The 25,939-nt window shown below is 44.8% G+C and overlaps 1 protein-coding gene across 1 annotated transcript in view; it reads right to left on the bottom strand.

Annotated features, from left to right (window-relative positions):
• GTF2E1 (general transcription factor IIE subunit 1) overlaps positions 1–25,939 on the bottom strand; it is a 125,173-nt gene that overhangs the window by 58,678 nt on the left and 40,556 nt on the right. The window contains exon 2 of the mRNA XM_033941384.1: positions 22,141–22,601. Coding sequence (XP_033797275.1) covers positions 22,141–22,588 — 448 coding nt within the window. The 5' untranslated portion in view covers positions 22,589–22,601. The remainder of the gene's footprint in view (positions 1–22,140; positions 22,602–25,939) is intronic.

Here is a 25,939-nt window from a genome sequence, read left to right as displayed (position 1 = left end):
TGTTTATTCACTCAATCTGTAACATTTCTAATCATTGTAAACCGCATAGAACTTCACGGTCCTGCGGTATATAAACTGTTATTATTATTATTATTATTATTAAACATAGCAGTAAGTGGTGCCACAATTTCAGGTTTCATAAGTTTATAAAACTCAGCTCTATAACCATCGACTCCAGGGGCTTTCTAAGTAGAACTGTGAGTGATAGCGAGTTCTACCTCCCCAGCCTCAATAGGCACATTCAATCTGGCAAGCTGGTCCTCCATAAGATATAGGAGATCAAGTCCATCTAAATATAAGGCCCTAGGGAGCCCCAAATCAGGAGGTGGAGCATAAAGGTTTGCATAAAAACGACAAAAGGTGTCACAAATATTATGGTCACTAGTGATCCGAACAGATTTGCCAGTACAAAGACTCAAAATCTTCTTATGACCCTCACGCTGCGAGACCAACCAGGCCAGAAGCTATTGCCATGAACATACAAGCGGAATTTGTAATAGGCAAGAGACTTGGAAGCCCGTTGGTGTAAAAGCTCATTAAGTGCAGCTTTCAAAGATAAGAGATTCTAATTGTTAGCCGGGGTGGGCTGAAGACCAAAGGCACGTCGCGCTCTCGTCAATTGTCCAGACAAACGAATCAGTTCCCTATCATGGGCCTTCCTAACCCTACTAACATAACTAATGATGGCTTTCTGAAGAACCGCCTTTGCCGTTTCCCAATAGAGAACTGGGTTCTCCACATGTTGACTGTTATATTGGTAGTCCTTCCACTCTTTCATGAGATACGGCAAAAAGTTAGGATCATATCGGAGCCACAAAGGATAAGCCCAGTACCCCGGGGGACAAAGTCCTATATCCGAGTTCCAGTCCATCCACACCTAGGCATGATCTGATATCGCGTAAGGCCCTATCTCTGCCCGTTGTATCTTGGATAAAAGAGAGCTAGAAATCAACAGATAGTCGATATGAGATTGAGTGGATTGAGCACAAGAAAGGTGGGTATAATCCCGTTCTCCTGGGTGTATGAGTTGCCAAACATCTAAAAGATCCAACAGTTGACACAGTTGAGGGAGACCATTAGCCTCAGCAACACCACCACCAGAGGGAGAACGCGATTTATCCAAACACTAGTCCCAAGCGACATTGAAATCTCCCCCCCCCAAATCATCGGAACATGAGCCCGCGTCAAGAGGAAAGTCTTCAACTGAGTATAGAAAGCATTATCATAGGTACTGGGAGCATAAATACACCCAACTAGCACCATAACACCTGTAATCACCGCCGTACCCTTCCTTTCCCTTATTACCCTCAAATTCATGTAAGTTCTTTTTTATCGTCTTTTCAATGTTCATGCCCCCCTCATATATATATATATATACAATTACTATCTTACCTTTTATTTTATTTTTTATTTTAGCATTGTAAACCGGCCAGATACATGTTGATGGTCAGTATATTAAACACAATAATAAAACTTAAAACATACCAGCTGCCCCCATCAATAGCTATCGGAGTGATGTGGGTGGCCACCGCTTTACGGAAAAGAATAGCCACTCCACGCTTCTTCCCGACTGCAGCCACTGTGATACACCGCTCTACCCATCCCCTCCAGAGCTTAGCATGCTCTATGTCAGTAAGGTGTGTCTCCTGCAACATAGCAATATCCGCTTTGATTCTCTGTAGATTTTGTAAGATTTTTGCTCTTTTAATAGAAGAATTAATGCCTCCAACATTCCAAGTAATGAGTCTCACCATTCAGCCAAATGGAATAAGAAAGTTGGTATAGTATGAAAATAAGAAGGGCTGCCAAGATGCAGTCCCAGCCTGCGACATCTGACATCAATAGAGGAGAACCTCCAAGCGAACCTCAGGTCTGCCCCAACCAAGCAAACGCCCAAAAAAGAAAACTGCCGTGCAGGATCGGGCACCACAGGTACAAAAGAAAACCCCACCCAAAAGAAAAACATCCCACCGCCTCTCCACACTCCTCCTACCCCACCATTCCCCCATCCCAGAGCAAAAGTCCCGTTCCATGGGACTAATCACGCTATGACGCCCCCACTCCCGAACCCCAAACATACAAATGATGTAGAAAGAAGCCCCCAGGTCCCTAGGAGACAAACACCCCCTCCTCTGCAAGGGAAAAAACTAGGCAATAAAATCTCCAGCCCAAACAAGCAAAGAATACCCCCTCCAGCAGCCCCCAAGTCAAAGCCAAAATGAACAAAGAGCCAGTCCCCCCACCCCAAAATACCCCCACCCCAAGTAACTTCCACTCAATCAGCCACAATCATCAGACCACCCCCCACATGCACCTCACAACATCCGAACACCCCAACCAAAATCCACAGCAGGTACCCAAAGAGAGCTGCATCAAGGCCTCCCCCTCCATCGCTGCCAGGCCCAGGGGCTCCAGCCGCCGACACCTCTCCACTGCTGCTGGTATCATCAAGAAAGGCGAAAGAGAGGCCCCCAACCATAGAGGCCAGAAGCAGAGCACCCCCTGCAAGCAAGGCTTCCGGCAGCATATCAGGGCCAGGGGGCCTCAGAAAGATCTGCGCCAAGCAAGGAGTCCTCCAGCCCAAAACAACCAGGCAAGATCAAGTTATAGAGGCCCACTAGGGGAGGCGGTCCAAAGAGGAAAGTTCTACCACCAATCCCCAGGAAGACCCAGTCTCACTTCCTCAGGGTGCCGAGGATATGGGAGTGGACGAAGGGGAACCCGAGGCATCCCCCAGCCGGTTAACATAGTCCTGTGCCTCCGCCACGGTGTCATAGAAGCGGGTGGCCCCCTAATGGGAAATATGCAGCTTTGCCGGGTAGAGAAGGGCATACTTGATCTTAAAGGCAAAAAGGCAGGAACACAAGGGCCCAAATTGACGCCTCTGCTGTGCCACCTGGGAAGAATAATCCTGGAAGCATAGGACCCGGTGATTGTCATGGGTCAGCTGCCTGCCACTCCGAATAGCCTGCAATACAGCAGTCTTATGTGTAAAGCTGAGCACCCACAGGATGATTATTCGGGGCCGGGTAGTGCCCTCCCGGCACATGCCAATCCTGTGGGCCCGCTCAACCCGAAAAGGCCCCAGACTCACCGGCAGCCCCAGCGCATCAGGCATCCAGTGCTCGAGGAAGACCCGAAGTTCAGGGCCTGCAACGGACTCATGGAGCATCACCAAGCGAAGATTATTCTGCTGATTGCGGTTTTCCAAATCATCCATGCAGTCCTCCAGAACCGTCAACCGTCTGAGCTGCCTCAATGAATGCCTCAACAAATGATGTGGTGAAGAACTATGCCTCGAATCACGGTCCTGTGATTGAGTCGGATCCAGCCTCGAAGATGAATGTCGAGGAGTCCTCGTCCTGTGCCTCGAAAAAGGCAACGCCTTAAGTGAAGAGGTAGGACTAGAAGTCGGAGAATGACGTCGAGACACTAAAAAGGTCTCAGCTCCTTGTGTAGAGGTATCGCGAAGCACTCTGAAGGTCTCGACTCCTTGTTTAGAGTGTGCAGAATTATCTCGAGGCACTCTGAAGGACTTGACTCCTTGTTTAGAGTGTGTAGAATGATCTCGAGGCACTATCAAGGACTCGATTCCTTGCATAGTGTGTGTAGATTGAGCTCGAGGCACTCTCAAGGACTCAAATCCTTGTAATACTGCTGAGTGCTCAGGCTGGACTGTAGGAAGCAGGGTCGAGGCAGGAGTCAATTTGGCAAGCATGTTACCAAACTCCTGATGCAGAATAGTTTCCAACATATTCGGCAAAGCCGGCACCGAGACCACTGGATCTGGTACAATTGATGTGGCTATGGATTCCAAGGAAGATGACCTCAAGGAAGAGTGTTGCCTCATTTTTGAGACATGTTTCCTGGGTAGCCTCGGACCCACCAGTTCTAAGGGTGGCATGTCCAGAGGGGTTGGCTTAGCTATCTTACCTGATGGAGACACTGAGGATAACGGTGTCTTGGGACAAGATTTAGCTGATTTCCCCGAAGATGAAGACTTCTCCATCAAGGAAGGTTTGAGCAAGGTTGAGGTTGAAGGTTTTGACCCCGTAGAAGACTTTGATGGAGTCGAGTTAAAGGTCAGAATCGGGGTCAAGGTTTTAGTTGAAAACAAATTCATTCCTCCAAAGATTTTTTCAATCTGAACTCGACAACATTTAAGGGTCAGTGATAGAAATCATGCTTTAACACCGGCTACACTTCTTGAACCCTGTGACCGGCTGAGACTTGGCATGAAACACGGCCGCGACAAAATCGAAGCCTGCAAGCTGAGGCCGCGGAGTAGGCCCCACTGTGACACGATCGAAAAAACAAACAAAACTTAAAAAAAAATAATAAAGCGTGCAGATAACACAATGACCCTGTTAAGAAAATACATGAGCCGCGATGAGAGAAGGCACGAGTAGAACCAGCTCTCGTGCAGAGCCTTGAAAGGAGGGCTTCTCAGCTTCACAGAAAACTTAGAACTAGGGAGACGCTGAGGAGACATGTCCTACATCGGGTGGGAAGGCACTCATGCATGCGCGGTGTGGCAGTCGCAAACTTTCTAAAAGTTCTTCAAGCAAGTCTGCTTATGAAGCTGTCCGGATCGGGGCTCTGTGGATGATGTCACTCATATGTTGAGAATATTCATAAAAAACAGGGGAAAAAGATCTCCCCAGTGCCCCCAGACACGAGTTTTGTGTAAATTGGGGCAGAAGGCTCAAGCAGGACTACCCGGAAGTGGAAGGCACTGCATCTGTGCAAACTTCGCTCCCCCTCGCGGCCGCAGTGCAAGTGGAGCATGGCTGCACATCGGGCGAATGACTCCGGATGATGGTCAGGTCCTAAATACTGTATACACCACTTATGTGGGTCAGTGATGAAGATCACGTGTTGACACTGGCTTCACTTCTTGAACCCTGTGACCGGCTGGGACATGGAATGAAACACGGCCATGACGTAATCGAAGCCCGCAGGCTGAGGCCACAGAGTAGGCCCCGCCGTGACATAATTGAAAAAACAAACAAAACTTTAAAAAAAAAAAAAAATCAAACGCGCAGATAACACAGCGACCTTGTAAAGAAAATATATGAGCCGCGGTGAGAGAAGGCATGAGTAGAACCAACTCTCATGCAGAGCCTTAAAAGGAGGGCTTCTGAGCTCCGCGGAAAACTTAGAACTAGGGATAATCTGAGGAGACAGACGCTCTACGTCGGGTGGGAAGGCACTCGCGCATGCGCGGTGCGGCAGTCGGGAACTTTCTAAAAGTTCTTCAAGCAAGTCTGCTTGTGAAGCTGTCCACATCGGGGCTCTGTGGATGATGTCACCAGTGTTCCCTCTAAGCGGGCGGGTGTTGTGAGCAAACTTTTTTCACCGTGAGCCAAAAATATCGGGCGCCAGCAAGTTATGAGCCAACTCGCCCGATTCTCCTCTCGCCGCCCTGCCATCTGCCGTACGCCTCTTCCGATCGTGCGCTGTGACGAGAAACGTGTGCGCTGCGATGTAATATTTTGTGCGCCAGCGCACGCCAGCGCAGCTTAGCGGGAACACTGGTTCAAATGGTTTTATTTATTTCCCCAAATTTATTTTTGTTATACGCATTGAAAATATTTGATATTGCGTTTAAATCAAAATCTCAATAAACTTGAAACGAGTGCCCGTGAGATTGTGGGAGGGTTAAATACTCAAAACTTAGAAGTTTTTGCTACGCCAGCTTTCTGGTATCTTTACATACAGTGGCGTACCTAGCATATGTAACATCCGGGGCCCATCATTTTTTGGCACCCCCCCCCCATCTGTACGAAAAACGTGATTTTTAGTAACAAGCCACACGTCACACATGAGTACCTAGGAAAAGGCAGCATCTTACATATTGCAGTGAACAGTACATCAATACACCCATTGTAAAACTAAACAAGCCAGACCAGCACAGATCAATCCTACACCGTCAATCCTAACAGAAAACCATGTCTTTCGAACACACAGAACACAGAAAACACCTTCGCCTAGTAAGGAATATGTAATCACAAACTAACCCCTCCCTCTTTTACAAAACTGTAGTGTGGATTTTAGCTACGGAGGTAACAGCTCTGATGCTCATAAAATTCTGAGCATCAGAGCTGCTACCACCAAGGCTGGTGCTAAAAACGCTTCACAGTTTTGTAAAAGGGGGGATAAAATAAAAATACATAGACAAAGGTTAAATTGAACCAGCAAGAAGCTGGACTCTGCATACAATGCTTCACAGAAACAGTGACACATGTCTCCTAAAGCAATAAATAAATAGAAATTTTTTTCTACCTTTGTCTTCTGTGGTTTCTCCTTTCCTCATCTTCTTGTAACTCTCTTCCTTCCATCCACTGTCTGCCGTCTCTCTTCCCCTATATGGCATCTTCTCTCCTTCTATGCCCCTTCCAGAAACTGTATGCCTCCCCCTTCCATCTCTCCTTTCACCCCATTGGTCTGGCATCTCTCTCCTCGCCTTCCCTCTCCCACACCTCTCCTCATAGTCTGGTATCTCCCCTTCCCTGATTCTCTGGCATCTCTCTCCTTTCCTTTTCTTCCATCTTTCGCTCCCCCTCCATGCTCTCACATCTCCCCCTTCCTTTTCCCTTAGACTGGCATACCTTCCTCCTACGCTCCAAGCCCTGGCATCTCCTTTAATTCCCTCCCTCATCTTCCTTCTCCCTCCAGCTGGGTACCGCAACACTCTTCCCTGCAGCTCTGCACTTCCCCACAATTGCCATGCTTCGGTTCCTCTTCTTCCTTCCTTCCTCCCCCCCCCCCCCGCGGGACCCTGCGGCACCATCAACTCTTACTCCCTCTAATGTCGGCCCTGCAGCTCCAGACTTCCTCGCACCTTCTCCCCTCCCCCTTTGGATCGCTATTATTTTAAATGTTATAGCCGCGGAGCTGTATCCATCAGTGGAGATGTCTAACCTCGGCCTGCCCCGGAACTCTTACTGCAACAGTGACTTCCTGTTCCTGCCTAGACGGGCGTCTGCTGCAGTAAGAGTTCCGGGGCAGGCCGAGGTTAGACATCTCCACTGATGGATACAGCTCCGCGGCTATAACATTTAAAATAATAGCGATCCAAAGGGGGAGGGGAGAAGGTGCGAGGAAGTCTGGAGCTGCAGGGCCGACATTAGAGGGAGTAAGAGTTGATGGTGCCGCAGGGTCCCGCGGGGGGGGGGGGGGAGGAAGGAAGGAAGAAGAGGAACCGAAGCATGGCAATTGTGGGGAAGTGCAATCCCCCCAATGCGTCCCCTTACCTTACCGACGCGTGTGTGCGCTGTGAAGAGAAACTTTGCGCTGCGATGTAATATTTTGTGCGCGAACGCAGGCCAGCGCAGCTTAGCGGGAACACTGGATGTCACCCATATGTTGAGAATATGCTGCCTGCTTATCCTGGGATAACAAACTGAAAGATCGGGGTTCAGCAGAGGCATAGTCCCCATGGACGGCCCAGATGCTGATGGAGTGACAACAGGTTTAGATTTCTTAACCTGATATGCCTGAAAGAGCATATTCATAAAAAACAGGGGAAAAAGATCTCCCCAGTGCCCCCAGACACGAGTTTCATAGAAATTGGGGCAGAAGGCTCAAGCAGGGCCACCCAGAAATGGAAGGCACTGCATCCGTGCAAACTTTGCTCCCCCTTGCGACTACAGCGCAAGTGGAGCACGGCTGCGCATCCAACAGTCATTCATCGCAAACGAGACAGTTGAGGTGTCTAATTAGCCTATGCTCCAGTACACTGCTCCCAGGGAACCTATTCCTGAGCTCTAAGTGATAGAGCAGGTCAGCCAGGCAAGTGTGGTCATCCTGGCTTCAAACTCCAACAACTGACCCTTCTCCTAGGCAGAGCTGTTCCAGGACTACAGGAAAGCTTCGAAAAAGATCGAATTAAGACCCAAAAATAACAAATCTAGTGAAGAACAGAGGAAAAGATACCATCTCAACTCGCTTGTAGATGTTAAGACCAGTGGTCTCAAGTAGAGGTCTGCACGGGAACGGGGATCGCGGGGATCCCGCGGGTCCCGCGGGGATCCCGCGGGTTCCCCCCCTGGCCCACGGGACTCCCATGGGGACGCCCCCTGGCCCACGGGACTCCCACGGGGATGCCCCCCTGACCCACGGGACTCCCACGGGGACGCCCCCTTGCCCACGGGACTCCCACGGGGATGAAAACAACCTACCTAAATTCTGGCGATGCAAGCATGCAGCTTACAAGTCTGGCGTCGCGTCGGGAAATAGCCATGTTGAGCAGTGAGCTCAGCACGTACACAGATGAAAGCCTTGCTTGCTGATTGGTCCGGCGGCCCCGCCCCACCGTGCCGCCGGACCAATCAGCAAGCAAGGCTTTCATCTGTGTACGTGCTGAGCTCACTGCTCAGCATGGCTATTTCCCGACGCGGGCATTAGGCTGTTTTTTGTCATTTCGGGTGGGGGATGGCAGCGGCAGCAGCAGCCTGAAAAAGAAATCATCCTGGCCGGGTTCGGTGTCATGCTCCGGAGCTTCTACAGCCTTCCTATCTCCCTCTCCCTTCTACCTGCGGCTCTCTTTGGCAACTCAGCAGCAACGATCGACACAAGCTTCTGGCGTCGGGGCCTACCCTCTGCGAGTCCCGCTTGTTTCAACTTCCTTTTTCCACAAAGGTGGGACTCGTAGAGGGAAGGCCTCGATGTCGGCAGCTTGTCTTGATCACCGCTGCTGACGAGTTGCTTAAGAGAGCCGCGGAGCAGGGGGGTGTTGCCAGGTGCAGGTAGAAGGGAGAGGGCCAGATGCAGGACTCGTGGGTGAGGGAGGAGAAGAGAGAGGGGAGAGAAACAAAAGGAAATATTTCATACTGGGCTGGGCCGGAGTGGAGAGAGGGTGGAAAGATTCTGGCTACAGGGTGCAGTAACAAAGGAAAAGGGGGGAAAGCTGAAAATGGAGATAGTGACACAAAGAAGAGAAAGGGTAAGCAGGACCTTCTGAATAAGGATAGAGATACAGAGGGGACATGAAGAGGAGGTGAAATAGAGACATAGAAGTAATGCTGAAAAAGTGTGTGTGTGGGGGGGGGGGGAGATAAAGACATTGAAAGGGCAAATGGTGAATATGGGGTAAAGACAAGGACAGAGACAAATGAAGATTCTGAAAAAGTGGTGAGATAGGGATATAGGTGAGATGGACACAAAGAAGGGTGATGCTGGAAAATAGGTGGAATGGTAATTCTGACAGACACAGAAGGGAAATGCTGGATCAAGGAGAGATGGGGCTCAGGCTGGATGGAATGAGGAGAAATGCCTTGTTGGCCCGGAACTTCCTCTCCTACGTCAGAATTGACGTCAGGGAGCGGAATGCTGGTCAGCGCGACGCTTCTGCAGGGAAAGCTTGGGACAGCGGTGGCTTGGGGACTATTCCCCGATGGCGGTGGCAGCAAACCGAGTGGCTTGGGGGAGGGCACGGAGAAAGAAAGAAAGGGGGCAGACAGAGAGACAGAAAGAAGGGGGAACAGGGAGACAGAAAGAAAAAGTTGGGGGAGAGAATGAGGTCTGGAGGAGAGGAAACATACAGGAGGCTGAAAGAAAGGAAGAAAGATTGGATGCACAGTCAGAAGAAGAAAGTGCAACCAGAGACTCATGAAATCACCAAACAGCAAAGATAGGAAAAATGATTTTATTTTCAATTTAGTGATCAAAATGTGTCTGTTTTGAGAATTTATATCTGCTGTCTATATTTTGCACTATGGCTCCCTTTTACTAAACCGCAATATTGTTTTTTAGCGCAGGGAGCCTATGAGCATTGAGAGCAGCGCGAGGCATTCAGCGTAACTCCCTGTGCTAAAACCTACTATTGTGGTTTAGTAAAAAGGGAGGGGGTGTATTTGTCTATTTTTGTATTTTGTTACCGAGGTGACATTGGATAGAGTCATCTGCCTTGGGAAATGTATATGGCAGATATCTTTGTTTTGTGTTCAAAAGAAAAGGAAATGCATTTCTGGTTTTATTTCTACAGTGTTGAAGTACTTGTTGGCCCTTGCTGTGACTGGTGGGGATCCCCAAGCACCGCCAGCAGAGGACCTCCTCTAGAGATGGTCAGAACTCCCCTCCACCAAGCGCAGCAGTCGCTGGCAGCATCCATGAGCCACTGAGGTGCCAGCATCTGTGACTCAGGGACGCTACTGCTGCCTGCCAAGCTTGGCAAAAGGGACCCCAGGCCAACTGCAAAGGAAGTCCTCAGCTGACAGTTTGTGGGTTCTCATCAGCTGAGTATTTATATTTTATATTTACATTAGAGGTTCTGGTAGAAACCCATTTACAAAGTATGTATTCTTCCCAATTAATATTTCCAAATTAATAGTCTCTTTGCTTATTTGTAAATGGGTCTCTACCAGAGCCTTTAATTCAGTAGCATAATTAAATAAAATAACTATTTCTGAAGTTTATAGGGAAGGATGGTGACGGAGGGGATTCCTCGCGGGGACGGGTGGGGACGGAGGGGATTCCTCGCGGGGACGGGTGGGGACGGAGGGGATTCCTCGCGGGGACGGGTGGGGACGGAGGGATTCCTCACGGGGACGGGTGGGGACGGAGGGATTCCTCACGGGGACGGGTGGGGATGGGTGGGATTTTGGCGGGGACGGGTGGGGACGGGTGGGATTTCTGTCCCCGCGCAACTCTCTAGTCTCAAGCTCAAACCCTTTGCTGGGCCACATTTTGGATTTGTAGGTACTTGGAGGGCCTCAGAAAAAATAGTTAATGTCTTATTAAAGAAATGACAATTTTGCATGAGATAAAACTCTTTATAGTTTATAAATCTTTCCTTTTGGCTAAGTCTTAATAATAATATTGTAATTTATAGCTAAAGAGATGTATGATCAAAAAACTGTTTTATTTAATTTTGTGATTATGATAAACATACTGAGGGCCTCAAAATAGTACCTGGCGGGCCACATGTGGCCCCTGGGCCACAAGTTTGAGACCACTGCATTAAGACTGAAGAGAGAGGGCACTGCTCACGGAGACAAGGAGGCAGAGCTGAGAAAAAAAGATTGAAGCCTTCTAAAATCCAGCTCATGAGTTGGGGTGCACAACCCATCCGTAAGGAATTGTATGCTGTTTGCACAGGAAGCCCAAATATCTATCTCTGCAATAGTTTTGTTCTCTGTGTCAAAGCATCCTGAATGTATCTGAAACTGGAAGCAGCAAAGTATTCTGAACCTGAGAAAGCAAAGCCTAAATCTCTCATATACTGTATACATTAAATAAAGTGAGTGACAATGGTAATCTCTGTGGGATACCACAGAATGAATTCCAAGGATCAGACAAACTGGAGCCCTTACAGGCCTTATATATCTAGTACAAAGAAAGTAATCAACCATTGCAAAACTTTATCATTTATTGAATGTAAGTTTTGCATCTCTAATTTTGTTCAGTTTAGATTGAAAAAAAATAAAAAATACCCTCCCCCCCCAACATGCTAACTTAGTAGTATTTAGCTGCAAAGTAGGTGATATGGAAATTACAAAACCTGTTACAGCTAAAGAAGTAAAAATTGGAAAAAGGTGTTTGGATGAGTTAACAGCCTTAGCCATCTTGTGAGAAAAATAATTTCTTTGCTTCTAATACTGCTAATTTATACTGTTGAATATCTTTTCTCTGTTTTATATAAAAGCAAGAAACAGCTTTATTCACATTGGCGAATGTGACCCAGACTCGGACCAGAGGTCATGGCCTGAAGCTGAGAGGGGACATGGCCAGGACAAATGTCAGAAAGTTCTGCTTCACACAGCGAGTGGTGAACGCCTGGAACTCTCTCCCGAAAGAGATGGTGGAGGAAACTACCATTCTAGGATTTAAGGGAAAATTGGACGCACATCTTCTTGCAGGTCACATTGAGGGATACGAGCGACTAATGTATGCACCAGGGTACGCCTGGCTGAGCCTCCGCGTGTGCGGATCACCAGACTGGATGGACCCCAGGTCTGATCCGGTGCAGGCATTTCTTATGTTTTAGTCCTAATTTATTATCTTTCTCCAGCATCATTCAATCTCCTACTGTTCAACATTTGTAATGCCTCCGAAAAACCATGGATTAGATTTAACTGGGGTCAAATTATTCAAAACATTAGTTTCAGTATTGCGCCAAACTTGTAATAACAGACCAGAACAGAATTCTCATAAACAATCTCATCTTCGATTTTTCTCTAAAATAAGTCCAAATCCAGCTTGAAAGATCAGGATTAATGCTAATTAATTAGATTTTACACCATTTTTATTGGTTTTACTAATTAATTATGGATTTCTATTACTGGTTATGCTGTATATTGCTTTTTACATATTGTCATTCAGTATGTGTTTATCTCTCTTCATTTTTGCCATTAGATCTAAATAGTTCAATTCAGGATGAATATAACATACCGGTTATTGTTAGTAATAGGAGATTCTCTTGCAGAAAAATTGTGAACAAAGGAATCTGAATGTATTAAAACCATTAGTCCCTGAAGACCGCCTGTCTAAGGGCTCCTTTTACTAAGCTGCACTAGCGGTTTTAGTGTGCGCTAGATGCTAATGCCTCCATAGAGCTGGCGTTCGTTTTTCCGCATAGCACAGGGGTTAGCGTTCGCTAAAAACGCTACCGCAGCTTAGTAAAAGGAGCCCTAAGTCTTTAACTGATTCCCTTACTCCTGTTCCATCTTTTTATTGTAACGCTTCATCGATATGTAATAAGCAATAGATTATTCATGATCTAATTACTAATGACATAGGTCTGTTGTTTATTACGGAAACGTGGTTACCTGAAGGAGATACTGTTACTCAGCAGGAATTGCTCCCTTTTGGTTTTAAAGGATTTTTTACATCTAGGTCGGAAAGACAGGGAGGTGGCTTAGCAACTATTTTTCATACTTTTTTAGATGTTAGTTTAAAAGAGAAAGATAACAGTCCTAATTTAGAATATATGATATTTATAAATTATGAATTAAAATCCCATCCTTTAGGTATAGTACAGTGGTCTCAAACTCAAACCCTTTGCAGGGCCACATTTTGGATTTGTAGGTACTTGGAGGGCCTCTGAAAAAATAGTTGTCTTATTAAAGAAATGACAATTTTGCATGAGGTAAAACTCTTTATAGTTTATAAATCTTTCCTTTTGGCTAAGTCTTAATAATAATAATATTGTAATTTATAGCTAAAGAGACGTATGATCAAGAAACTGTTTTATTTTACTTTTGTGATTTTGATAAACATATCGAGGGCCTCAAAACAGTACCTGGTGGGCCGGCATGGCCCCCGGGCCGCGAGTTTGAGACCACTGGTAACGTATTATTTTATCGGCCCTCTGGACCTTTGAATAAGTCCGTAGATCTAATTCTAGAGACTATTCTAAATGCTTCATTAAAATTTCCTAGATTAATATTAGTTGGTGATCTTAATCTTCATCTTGAGGTTTTGAATAATAATGATGTGATCAGTTTTAAATCTTTTTAAAATTCTTTAAATTTTAATTTTTCACCAGTTACTACTCATGCCCAAATAATAATGATGTGATCAGTTTTATATCTTTTAAAAATTCTTTAAATTTTAATTTTTCACCAGTTACTACTCATGTCCTTGGCCATGCTTTAGACATTATCTGTTATACAGACTCTGACTATTTAAGATCTTCAATTTCGGAAATTGAATGGTCTAAGCAGCCATGGACGGACCATTTTTGGGGATGTTTTAGAACTCCTATTTTTATGTCTAAGATTTGTAAGGAACCACTGAAAGAAACAATCACGATACGGAGTAAGATAAATCCTGACAATTTCTGGCTACAGTTAGAACAATATTTACCTGATTCTCCTTATGAATTTAATGTAGATAGATCTTTAGAAATTTGGACAAAATAATCTGAATCAATTTTTGAATCATTAGTGCCCATTAAAATGAAGGAGGTCTCTTATAAACAAAAAGCTCCTTGATATTCTCAGTTTCATCGTCAACTTAAGCAGATGTGTAGAAAGTGGAAGAAAAGTATTGCAGAAATAGATAAGATAAAGTGGAGAAAGAACATAAAGGAATATAATAATGAGATCATTAAAACTAGGAAAATATATTATGGCAACAAAATCAATACAGCAAAAGATCAAAGTAAGGCTTTATTTTCATTATGGAAATCAATAACAACACCAGAACAGATAGATAAATCTATAAAATCCTCTGTAGAAGAATTAGCCACTTTCTTCAATGACAAAATTTTTAAAATAATGTCATCATTTTCTAATATTTCAATGCCTTTTAATCTACCTTGTAATGAAAAATCCTTTAATGAGATTCCAGTTGATAGATATTGGCACACTTTTGGTGCAATAACAGAATGCCAACTCCTGTAGCTTTGTGCTAAATTTGGTCAGAAAAAATGCTTGCTTGATCCTGTCCTTTCATACATTTTCTGTAACATCCCTACTTTTGTTATTTCTTGGTTTACAATATTGGTTAATTATATTCTTACCAGTGGCTTTTTTACATCAGATATGGGACAAATTATACTTAATTTCAAAAAATACCCTTCTCAAATGTCATTTCAATTTTCTTAGTCCAAGTTATCCAGAGGTGTAAATCCACTATGAATAGCTCCTGAACTTAAATCCTTTTTAGTTACTATCAAAGGGGATGAGCCTCAGATCTCCATGTGTTGTATGTGTTTCACAATCACACTAGAAAGGGAATTAACCTCACTGGTTTCTGCTCCCCTCCTGCCCTGTTGTTAATCAAAAATACTTATAGTTCTTAAACTTATAGTTCTTAAAACAGGGACTTAACTTTTAGATCCCAGGCAGGGTTTGTTGAAAATAGGCAGTGAAAGTCATTGTTACTCAATCTTTCCTGCTGTCTCTGCTAGTCCCTTCGCCAACGTTAAGCTAGCTGTCCGTTTCGCCCTCAGGCTGCGTCAGGGCTGTGGACCAGTGTAATGTTGCGGCTCTATGATTCACAAGCTCACCACGGTGTCTCAAGTCACTGGAGGAGGCTCGTATATAAGAATGAAACTTGAACTTTTGAGACACCACCACTTTTTGAGAGCTTTGCTGAGTGCTCTATTTGGTTCCCTGACGCAGGATCGAAATGTGCCCCGTCAGAACCTTTGATCAAGCTAAGTGTTTGCTTGTGACAGTTCAAAGTATAAGAACTTTTTCTATGCTAGTTTGCAGCAATGCATTTTGTTTTCCACTGGAATTTACAATATGCAATGATTGGGTGGTGAGGCAATTTTCTCTTGGGGCTACGGCTCCATGTTGTTGCCTTCGTGTCTCTGAGCATATTTTTTGAATTCTAAGTATGTGTTCTAGAAGTATTAATTTCACTATTACAATTATTGAGTGATTTTTTGACTTCTGTATGTTTCCCTTTAATCACTCTTCTTAGTAGAGTACCAGTTTTTTGGTTTTCTCCATATATATTTGGACTTAGTCTACCCTGTATGAGTAGCATGGAATATTGCTACTCCTTGGGTTTTGGCCAGGTATTAGTGACCTGGATTGGTCACCATGAGAACAGGCTACTGGGCTTGATGGACCATTGGTTTGACTCAGTAAGGCTATTCTTATGTTCTTATGATCAATAATAGACTAACAACCACTATGATTAGTGGACGCAATAAAATCCAACATACGACCTCTCTGATGAGAAGAGTGAACTATGTCTAATGCAAACTTAATTGTGATAAAAATTCCACAAATTTACCCCAAGCCTGACTTTGGGTTGGCAAAAGGTAATAACAGCCTTGATCTGGTGCCTGCATTGGGCTGTGCCTCCTTGCAGCAAACCTAAGATCCCAGGGGCTTTCAGAACACTTGGAAACTACCTGTAAGGCACATGGGTGGAAGTGGGAGGGTACTGTCAGGGTTGATATGGCTCAAAGTGGAGACTCTAGAGCAGTGTTCTTCAACTGCCGGTCCACAAAAATTTCCTACCGGTCCGTGAAGAATTAGTGTCCCCTGCAAGCACGTGTCCATCTTCCTTCCTGCTTGGCTGCTCCTTATCTCCTTGCTTGCCGGGACAGCGCACAGTGGCTCTTGGACGCTGCACGTGGTTGACCCAGAACCAGAACAGGGTCAGCAGCATGCAAGAGCTGCTGTGCACTGTCCCGGCAAACAAGTGCAGCTGGCGCTGAAGATAAGGAGCAGCAAACAAGAAGGAAGACGGACACGTGCTTGCAGGGGACACTGATCCAGGTTCGGCAGAGGCTGGACTGCCCTGAACAAGTAAGGGAGAAAAGGGGGGAGGGGTAGAAGCGTGTTGGGAAATGAGAGGGGCATGAATTTGGGCCAAAGTTGGAAGGCAGGGAGGGGGCACACGAACTCGGGACACAGAAGGAAGGGAGGAGGCATGAACTTGGGACACAAGGGAGGCGATAAAAAGGGAGAATTGTTGGGGATGAGTGTGTAAGTGAGAGGGAAAGATGGCGCACATGGGGAAAGGAAGAAAGAGGAAAATTGTTGGGCATAGAGAAAGAGAGGAGTGAGGAAGAGATACATGGGGAAGAGAAGGATGAGAGGGAGAAATGTTGGATATGGTGGTAGAGAGGGAACAGAGGGAAAGATTGAAGGTGATGCAAGGGGGGAGGAATGTTGGATATAGTGATGGAGGGAGAGGTGTGGAGAGGGGTGATAGAAGGAGAAATGTTGGGCATGGAGCTGGTGGACAATAGTGAAAAATGCTGCACATGATCCGGGGCATGACAGCAGGAAAAATGTTGGATATGGAAGTAGAGGGAGAGAAGCACCATGGATCTCTCTCTTTCCCCACTCCCTGTACACAGGATGTAGACAAGGACCGAGTTCATGGGGACAGGACGGGGACCGAGCTACGGGGATGGGGTGGAGATGGTTTTTTTTATTTCAGACTTAGTAGTTTGCCAGTCCACAAAATTAATCTTTTATTTCCGTCGGTCCATATGTGTAAAAAGATTAAAGAACACTGCTCTAGAGGCCAGGAAGCTGCAGTGGAGTCATGAGACATATGAACTAAGAAAAGGCCAAGGGTCATTTACTGTCTATTTCCAGAAAGCTAGTTATATCTTTTATGACCTCATTGATTCCATACATAAGTACACCCTGTTTGAAGACAGAATATAAAAAGAGAAACTGACACACATTTGCTGGTACTTCATTCTCCTGTGATATGTCCTCTAGATATCTGCAATGTTGCTTCTGTGTTCCTGCTTCATATCCAGTTCTACAATATTGTTTCTGGGTTCCAGCTCTATGCCAGTCCTAGATCTTTTAGCTATCCAGCCTTCCCAAGTACGCCTTTTCCACTGAGTACCATCTGAAGAAGGGAGGCCTGCAGAGGGTTGGAAGGAAACTCTTTTGGGGGGTGATCTGGTGGAACTTGAAGGAAATAAAGAGAATAACCTTCTTTTATGATTGTCATGTCGATGGTTTTACCAGTGTCAGGGGTATCGAAGCAGCTTCCATGGTCCCGAAGATGTTTCTTTGTTGAATAAGACGGTTTTTAATGGACCTTTTTTGTAGTGTGGCACAGCAAGAACAAGACTCCACACGGTGGTCTGGCCCTAAGCACTGGATGCACTACTTGTGGGGGTCTGTGAGGAAAATCGTGCACTCACACCTGCTACACTTTTCAAAGCCAGTGAGTGGGCGGGACATGGACGGAAACACCGCTTCAGCCAAATCAAAGTCCAAAGGCTGAGGCGGAGGACAAGGCCTCACCGTCAAAAACCGCCAATCAAAAGAAAAAAATATTCCTTTTTTTAATGAAAGAAAGAAGAAAGAGATCAAACGATCAAAAAAACGAACCTGAAGGGAATAAATCCCGCGGAGAGAAGGCACTAGAAAAACATGCAGAATTTCGAAGATGAACTTCTTGGCTCCATGGAAAAGCTAGAATTGAGGAGATGCGCGCCCTACGTTGGGCGGGAAGGCACTTGTGCATGTGCAGTGCGGTCAGTTGTGAACTTTCTAAAGTTCTTCAATCAAGACTGCTTGTGCAGCTGTCCACATCGGGGCTCCATGGATGACGTCATCCACGTGTGAGAATATGCTGCCTCCTTGTCATGGGATAATGAACGACATGGGGGAGAAAGAAGGCACTCTGGATGAACTGGGGAAAGACAGGGACCAGTTGGTGGATGGAAAGTGGAGAGAAAGAAGTCTCTGTGTGAAAACGGGAAGAGAGAGCGGCCAGACACTGGACAGAAGGGACAACAGAAAGAGGGCAGGTGCTGGATGAAAATGGAAAGAGAAAGGAGCCAGACTCTGGTTGGAAATGGTGAGAGAGGGGCTAGATGGAAGGAAGCAGAGAAAGAGGGCAGGTGATGGATGGAAAGGCAGAGGGGAAGACGCTAAATGGAGAGGAACAGAGAAAAAAAGAAGATGGATGAAGTAGAGAGAGCAAGCAGAGAAAGGGCAGATGCTGTATGGAGAAGGGAGCAGAAAGAGGGTACACACTGGAAGTGGGGAATAGAGGGAGAAAATGTTTGATGGGGGGGAAGAAAGAGGATTGAGTTAGTGAGAGACTGGGAAATAAGAGAAAGTGAAAAGAATGGTAAGGTACTTAACATGTCATGGGGGGCAGAGAGGTAGAGATGAGTGCTAGAGACCATGGGGAATGGGGTTAGGGAAGGAAGGGACTTGCAGGAGACTATGGAGAAAGGTTCAAAGTTAGGGAAGGATGTTGGATGCCATGGAAGGTGGTGACTATGGAGTGGTAGGTAAGGAAAAGGAAGATACTTAAGCTGGAAACAGAGCATAGGTAGGGTTGGGGCGGAGCCTGGCTACTCCCAAATAAAAAAGTGTTCCACTGCTCCTTCTATATAAATGCTACATGACTCCCATTTCCTTTATTTTGTGTCTAAACTATTGAAATCTCACACCTTAAATATTTGTTGAAAACATCCATGATTAATGAATTATATGGCTCTAAACCTAACTCAGGAGGAATATGGTTCCTTTGTGCTGTGAATTTAAACTGCAAATGGTATAACTGTACTGGAAATCCATAGCTTATAATCCATTTTTCCTTTTTTTTTATATTCAAAAAGCACTGCCAAACTTCTCAATTAAACATAAAGCCCCCATGGTCTGTGGGCACCTGTGTTTCATGACATATCTCAGAGAACCATAATTTGAACCCTAGTAAAAGAGAGCTGTGGGCATGAAGGAAAGAGCATTTCAGTGCATGACTGCAGTGGGTAAAAGCAGGTGAGTGCTACATGCAGTTATGCAGACAAGAGTTTTTATTTTTATTTCTCATATAATGTGTCACACTGAAGGATCTCTCAAGAGGAGCACAGACAGTTTAACAAAACACCACCTGTCTAACTTACAATCCCCCCCATAAAAGAGTAGAGTTTGTTACAAGACTCTACTCCAGGACTAAATCATGGAAGAACTTAAATAATCAAGGCTTGAAGCTAGGAAGGTCCTTCTTATTGTTCATTACCACTCAGTGTGAGAAAAAAGTCCAATTTGTTTTACATGAATATTCTGCATATATTTATTAAAGTATTCAGTAATCCTTCTTCCTGTGGAAGTTATTCTTCTTATATATACATCAGCCTATAATTCCACAAAGATACAAATCATTTCCTAGCAGCCTTCTTGGGTATACAAATTAGATACTCAGTGCTGCCCCTTTAGTTGCTGTGTCACTGCTACGTTAATCCTACAGGTTTCTTAGTGATCTCCCTCTGTTTTCTATCTGGTTTTAAAACATTCAAAACACTCATCTTCTAAAACTTGAATCCTTTAATTCAACTGTTTTACTTCCACACAGCCATTCCAGCTGCTGGCAGCATACAACACAGTTGGCTCTCTTTTCTCCATCATCATACCCTTTTCTTTTGCCAGTGTTGCTACACCCCTTTAGAAAGGCACCTTACCGCTCAGGGTAGAAGTGAGCAAAGGGGGTAGATCCTGTAGACAGCTGCACATGAACAGGGCTGATGGGGATCCCATAGAGATGGAAGTATCTCTTGCGGGGCTCCTGCAGGTGTGCACCTGTCTCTTGGCAGGTGTGCACCTGTTTCTTAGAACATACGAATAGCCTTATTGGGTCAGACCAATGGTCCATCTAGCCCAGTAGCCTGCCCTCACAGTGGCCAATTCAGGTCACTAGTTCTTGAATACCCCCAAATAGTAGCAACATTCCGTGCTACTGATCCAGGGCAAGCAGTGACTTCCCTCATGTCTGTCTTAATAACAGACTATGGACCTTTTCCAGGAAATTGTCCAAACCTTTCTTAAAACCAGTTATGTTAACCAATCTTACCACAACCTCTGGCAATGAGTTCCAAAGCTTAACTATTCTCCAAGTGAAAAAATATTTCCTCCTATTGGTTTTAAAAGTATTTCCCTGTAACTTCATCAAGTTTTCCCTAGTCTTTGTAAATTTTGAGAGTAAAATAAACCACTTGTACCCGTTCCACACTACTCATGATTTTGTAAACTTCAATTATATCTCCCCTCAGCCATCTCTTTTCCAAGCTGAAGAGCCCTAACCTTTTTAGTCTTTCCTCATGCGAGAGGTGTTCCTTCCTCTTTATCATCTTGGTGACTCTTCTTTGAACCTTTTCTAGTTCCGCTATATCTTTCTTGAGATAAGGCAACCAGATTTAAATGCAATACTCCAGGTGAGGTCGCACCATGGAGCAATAGAGAGGTGTCATAACATTCTTAGTCTTGTTAACAATCCCTTTTTTAATAATTCCTAGTTTCTTGTTTGCTTTTTTGGCTAGCTGACACACATTTGGTGAAAGGTTTCATTGTATTGTTTACAATGATACCTGGGTTAGCTGTGGACAGCGTGTTGGAACCACTGCCTGAAGTCTTGTGAAGAAACACGCACGGCTTCCTGGCAGGAAGGAGGAGGCTGCCAGGAGACAGGTATACACTACTAGAGGTAGGCATGAACCTGGGACACAGATTGGCGTGAAGGAGGCATGATGGGTCATGGGAGGGACGGAGGGAGCACAAACTTAGGATAAAGTATGGAATGAGGGAGGGAGGGGGCACAAACTTGGGACACAGAATGGAAGCAGGAAGGAAGGGAGCATGTTGGGATATAGAAGGGAAGGAGGGCATGAACTTGGGACAAAGGAGGAAGGAGGGAGGGGGCATGAACTTGGGACACAGGTTGGAGGGAGGGAAAGATGCTGAGGTGGGGGAGGGAATAGAAAGGGAGAACTGTTGAGCATGGGTGGGAAAGAGATGGTACATATGGGGAAAAGAAGAAAGAAAAGAATTGGGCATAGGAAGCGAGAAAGGATTATTGGACATGGTGGTGGGAGAGGAGCGATGTAGAGATGCATGGGGAAGGAGAAATGTTGGATGTGGTGGAGAGGGCACAATGGGACAGATGGAGAGGGATGCAAGAGGGAGGTATGTTGGACATGGTGATGGAGGGAATGGAGGGAGAGATGTTGCATGGCTGGAGAGGAGTGATAGGAGGAGAAATGTTAGGTATGGGGCTGGTGGGCAGGGGCGAAAGATGCACAGGGTCCGGGGGATGAGAGAGGGAGAAATATTGGACTTGGCAGTAGAGGGAGTCGGAGAGATGCATCCTGGATCCCTCTCTTTCCCTACTACCTTTGCAGCAAGGGAGGGAATGAGAGAAATAGATGGTGAACAGTGAGAGAGAGGGAGACATGTTTGCACATGGGGTTGAGAGAGGAAGAAATGCTGTGTAGGGGTGGGAAGAGAAAAAATGGAGATTGATCCAGGTTTATTGCTCCAATGTGCTGCAGAATGTCACAAGTTCTGCCGTTATCTCCAAGGCTAAGAGCACAAAAAACCCTTGGCAGGCTCCTGTGCAAATCAAGATTCTTTCACGTGACAAAGGATCTGAACTCAACTGGGTCTAGTACAGTGGTTCCCAAACCTGTCCTGGGGGACCCCCAGCCAGTCAGGTTTTCAAGATATCCCTAATGAATATGCATGAGAGAGATTTGCATATAATGGAAGTGACAGGTATCAAATCTCTCTCATGCATATTCATTAGGGATATCTTGAAAACCTGATTGGCCGGGGGTCCCCCAGGAGAGGTTTGGGAACTATTGGTCTAGTATAACCTTAATTCTCAAAAAAAAAACCCAAAACCCAAACCAACCCCCCCCCAATTAAAAACCCAAAACAGTACAGATTAACAACATTGTTACAGCCATACCTGTCATGAGATCAAAGAGCTGATTAGCTTCCAAATCTGTAAAGGTATTGGAGCAGTTAGGACACTTAAAGGAGGCACGGTTGGTGGAATCCCTCTCATCCGTTTCAATCCGCCTTCTCATGTGATCCAGTTTGTACTTTACTACATTGACAAGAAGGCGATAGTTGATGAAGTAGTAATTATGACGTGTGGTTTTGCCATCTGCAGCTGTCTCTACCCTCATCCTGCACTTTATAAACTTGTCCCCCTTCAATGTATTCAGAACAGCACGTAGCTGCTTGCGGTCAAATTTCAGCAGTTCCAACATATCTTCCTCCTTCACGCAGGGATTTCGGATCAGGATGTCTAAGGCCAAGGCATGTTCAAGACCATAGAATCCACGCACGACATACTTGGCAAGCCGCTTCAGTGTTGCTGGGACTTCCGTCACAACATCTGGGTCTGTCATGTCAGGTGCTGGACTGCAGAGAAAAAAGTTTATATTAATACCCTTGATTTAATATTAATAGTTTTTGAACTCTGACTTAAAACAGAAAGGGGAAAATAAGATGATAACATATTAAGTCATACTAAAAAAAAGTATTTTTTGACAAGTTTTTGGAGGTAGAACCTTCTTCCTCAGGTCAGGAAAGGTTTTGTCTTTGAAAGCTGGTCAAAAAATTATTTTGTCTAATAAAAAAAAAATTTGCAACTTATCTTTGTTTTGATTTATATTACTCTTAAAATAGACTAACAACCACCATACTTAACCTAAAACAAGGAGCAGTAATTCGTTGTTAGAATCAGGAAAACAGTTATTTCTGTCACTACTGAACTCTAGTTTCATAAAGAATGAAAATGCTCCCCCCCCCAGCTCTAGTCTGGCAGTTTTATCACGATCCATCTTCTTACTGGACTACAGTACCATGAAAACAAACAGAACATAAAGCACAGTTATTTACCGTTATCCGGAGACAGCAAGCAAGCAGATATTCTCACATGTGGGTGACATCATCCATGAAGCTTAGTACAGACAGTGAAGTGCACCGGCACTTTAAAAATGAGGTCACTGTTGACACTGGCATAGAGATTAGTTTGAACATATTACCAAACTCTCTACACAAGTCATCAACTTGGGATTGGAAATTCTGTAACAATACCTGAGATTGAGTGGGTATCAATGTTACTGCAGGGCATCTTAGAGCAGGAGACCACGAAGAGGATGCATGCCCTATAAGAGACACCGCCTGCACAGACAGAGAGCGTCGATACTGAGGCTTGGCCTGCATTGAGGGTCTCGATGCTGATGAGGCCTGCGACGCTGGTTGGGAAGTAGGGGCTTTTTAGCAGGCTTCTCGAAGTGAGGTTTGATGTCGATGCCAAAACCGATGCAGGAACCAACCGGTGGTAGCGATGACAAAGATTTATCTGGCATACTGAGACCAAACAATTTCTCCTGCTTAAGTCGCCAGGCCTTAAGTGAACATTTTTAAAGAGTGGAACAACGAACAGGATTCCACCCGGTGTTCAGGCCCCAAACACTAGATACACTAGTTATGCGAGTCAGTGATTGAACTATGCCGCCAACACCGACAGCACTTCTTGAATCACATCAACGGCTTCAACATGGACAGAAAAACTTGACTGGCTAAATTAAATTCAATTTTGTTTACAAAAGAAAACTCACCGATCACAACTATAATTTCCCCCCCCCTAAAAGAGGGAAAAGGGGGAAGAAAAATGAAAGAAAAATAAGTCTTTTTTTGTCACGAAGATTAAAGAAACAAACAATAGGCCAAAATTAAATTAAATTAAAGTTGAAAAATGAACGCATGAGGGAAGGCAACACAGCTTCTAGAAACACAACTTCACTCCGTGGAAAATGAAGAACTGAGGTACTGCGAACCCTCGTTGGGCAAGAAGGCACTCGTGAATAAGCGGTAGCAGGCAGTCTTAAAGCATCTGAATTCTTAAAATGCTGGTGTACTTTTCACTGTCCATACCAGGCTCTGTGGATGATTTCACCCACATGTGAGAATATACTGCATGCTTGTCCTAGGATAATTCAAACACTGTAATATCACATATTTTTAACATATTCATAGGGGAGGGGTACAGTAGTTTCCTTTTGCTTAGTTCATTTAGCAAAAATTCCAGGGATTCAAAATACCAAAACATAAATCCTGATACTAGAAAAAAAGCTCACAATGTATATGAAGCTCACAATGTATATGAATTTTCTTGATTCCACTACATTTTGGTACCGAGAATGCTGGACTTTCATTTTTCTACAGTACCATGATCCTACATATCTAATCATTTTTCAGGATTTTTGATCCCCTCCCATAATTATCAAGATCTGTTATAGATGCATCCCAAATCTGACCATTAATGTAAGTCCATTCCCTCTGGCGGCTGTGAACTCTGCTTCTACAGCATCTCCTGCCAGACTGATAAGATACATCTTTATTTACATTATTATAAAACTAACTATTTTTAGTACATGTTGACAATCACCTAACTTATGGTGAAAGCATGTAACTGACATGTAATGCATGATGTAGTCCTCTAGATATACTGCTGCTGCAAATAAGATTGTTTTATTTGGAGAAAAGGGAATATTGTTATCCTTCAGTGTAAACTAAAAATAATTGCTGCTGCAGCAGCAGCTGCTACCATCATGGCATAATAAATATTTTCAGGACAAACAGCTGTTGCACAAAGCAGAGCAATAATCTACCATGTCAGACAGACCACTGCTTAACTTCCAGAACTCTATGCAGATAGGGAAGAGGGTAAATTAGATAAAAGCCTTAAGTATACTATATTTACAGCTTACAGTTCTTTTACATTTATCCTTACTTGACTTCTTCCAAAAGGAGACAGATGGAATCAGCACTCTAGCTTACTGGCTTCTTTGTGTATGTGTAAAATTGTTGGCAAGTCTCACTCATCCAGCATATATAAAATGATTTTAGCTATTTCTTTAATATAATGTGCTTCTTTTTAAAAGGCAAGTAGGTGTAAAGCACCTGAAAATGTGTAATTAGAACATATTGCTTTAAAGCAAGCTGAACCAAAATTCCATCCACCAAGCAAATTATGTATGTTCCATTGTTAGGAAGATCTCGGCATAATTGTTCTGACTAAGCAGCCACTTGAGCTTCTTGTAGGCAAGTTTCCATGAACCTCATACAGGTTGGAGAGACTGAAATTTCAAGGCTATGCTGAATTCATGCTACTTTGTATGGAAACTGTGTAAACAGTCCTCTATGTCCTGTAGGATTGAAGGGTGGTATATAAAGTGTTGTAGTAAACCAGTGTCTCATCAACTTTGTCGAGTTGCAGCACACTAAACGTAGTGATTGCGGCTTGAGGCATTCAGAAGTGCGCGGATATTGATATGATGACATCACCAGGGCTGTGGAGTTGGTAGATAAATCCTTAGACTCCAACTCCTCAGTTTCTGGTACCCACGACTCCGACTTCGGTACCCAAAATTGTCGCCGACTCCTCGAATCCGACTCCACAGCCCTGGTCATCATGTCAATGTCCGCATATGCGCAAAGGCCCTCCAGATGGGCCCTGAGCCACCAGTGCGTGTGTGTGTGGGGGGGGGAGGGGTGTTGGAAGAGAAGACATGTGGAGAGGAGATGTGCTGGCGCCAGCTGATTACCTACGATCTACCCGGGGAGGGGGGGGGGAAATGGGCTGCCGCTAAACTTATCGCAGCAGGGAGAGTACCCAGTGGCCGTGTCTACTTACAACATAGGCCATCGTTTTGCTGACCTACATTGTACACGTCTCCCGCTGGCCTAGG

The sequence above is a fragment of the Geotrypetes seraphini genome, chromosome 4, assembly GCF_902459505.1.
Source record: "Geotrypetes seraphini chromosome 4, aGeoSer1.1, whole genome shotgun sequence".
NCBI classification, from domain to species: Eukaryota; Metazoa; Chordata; class Amphibia; order Gymnophiona; family Dermophiidae; genus Geotrypetes; species Geotrypetes seraphini.
This window is presented reverse-complemented; position numbering and strand designations above follow the sequence as displayed.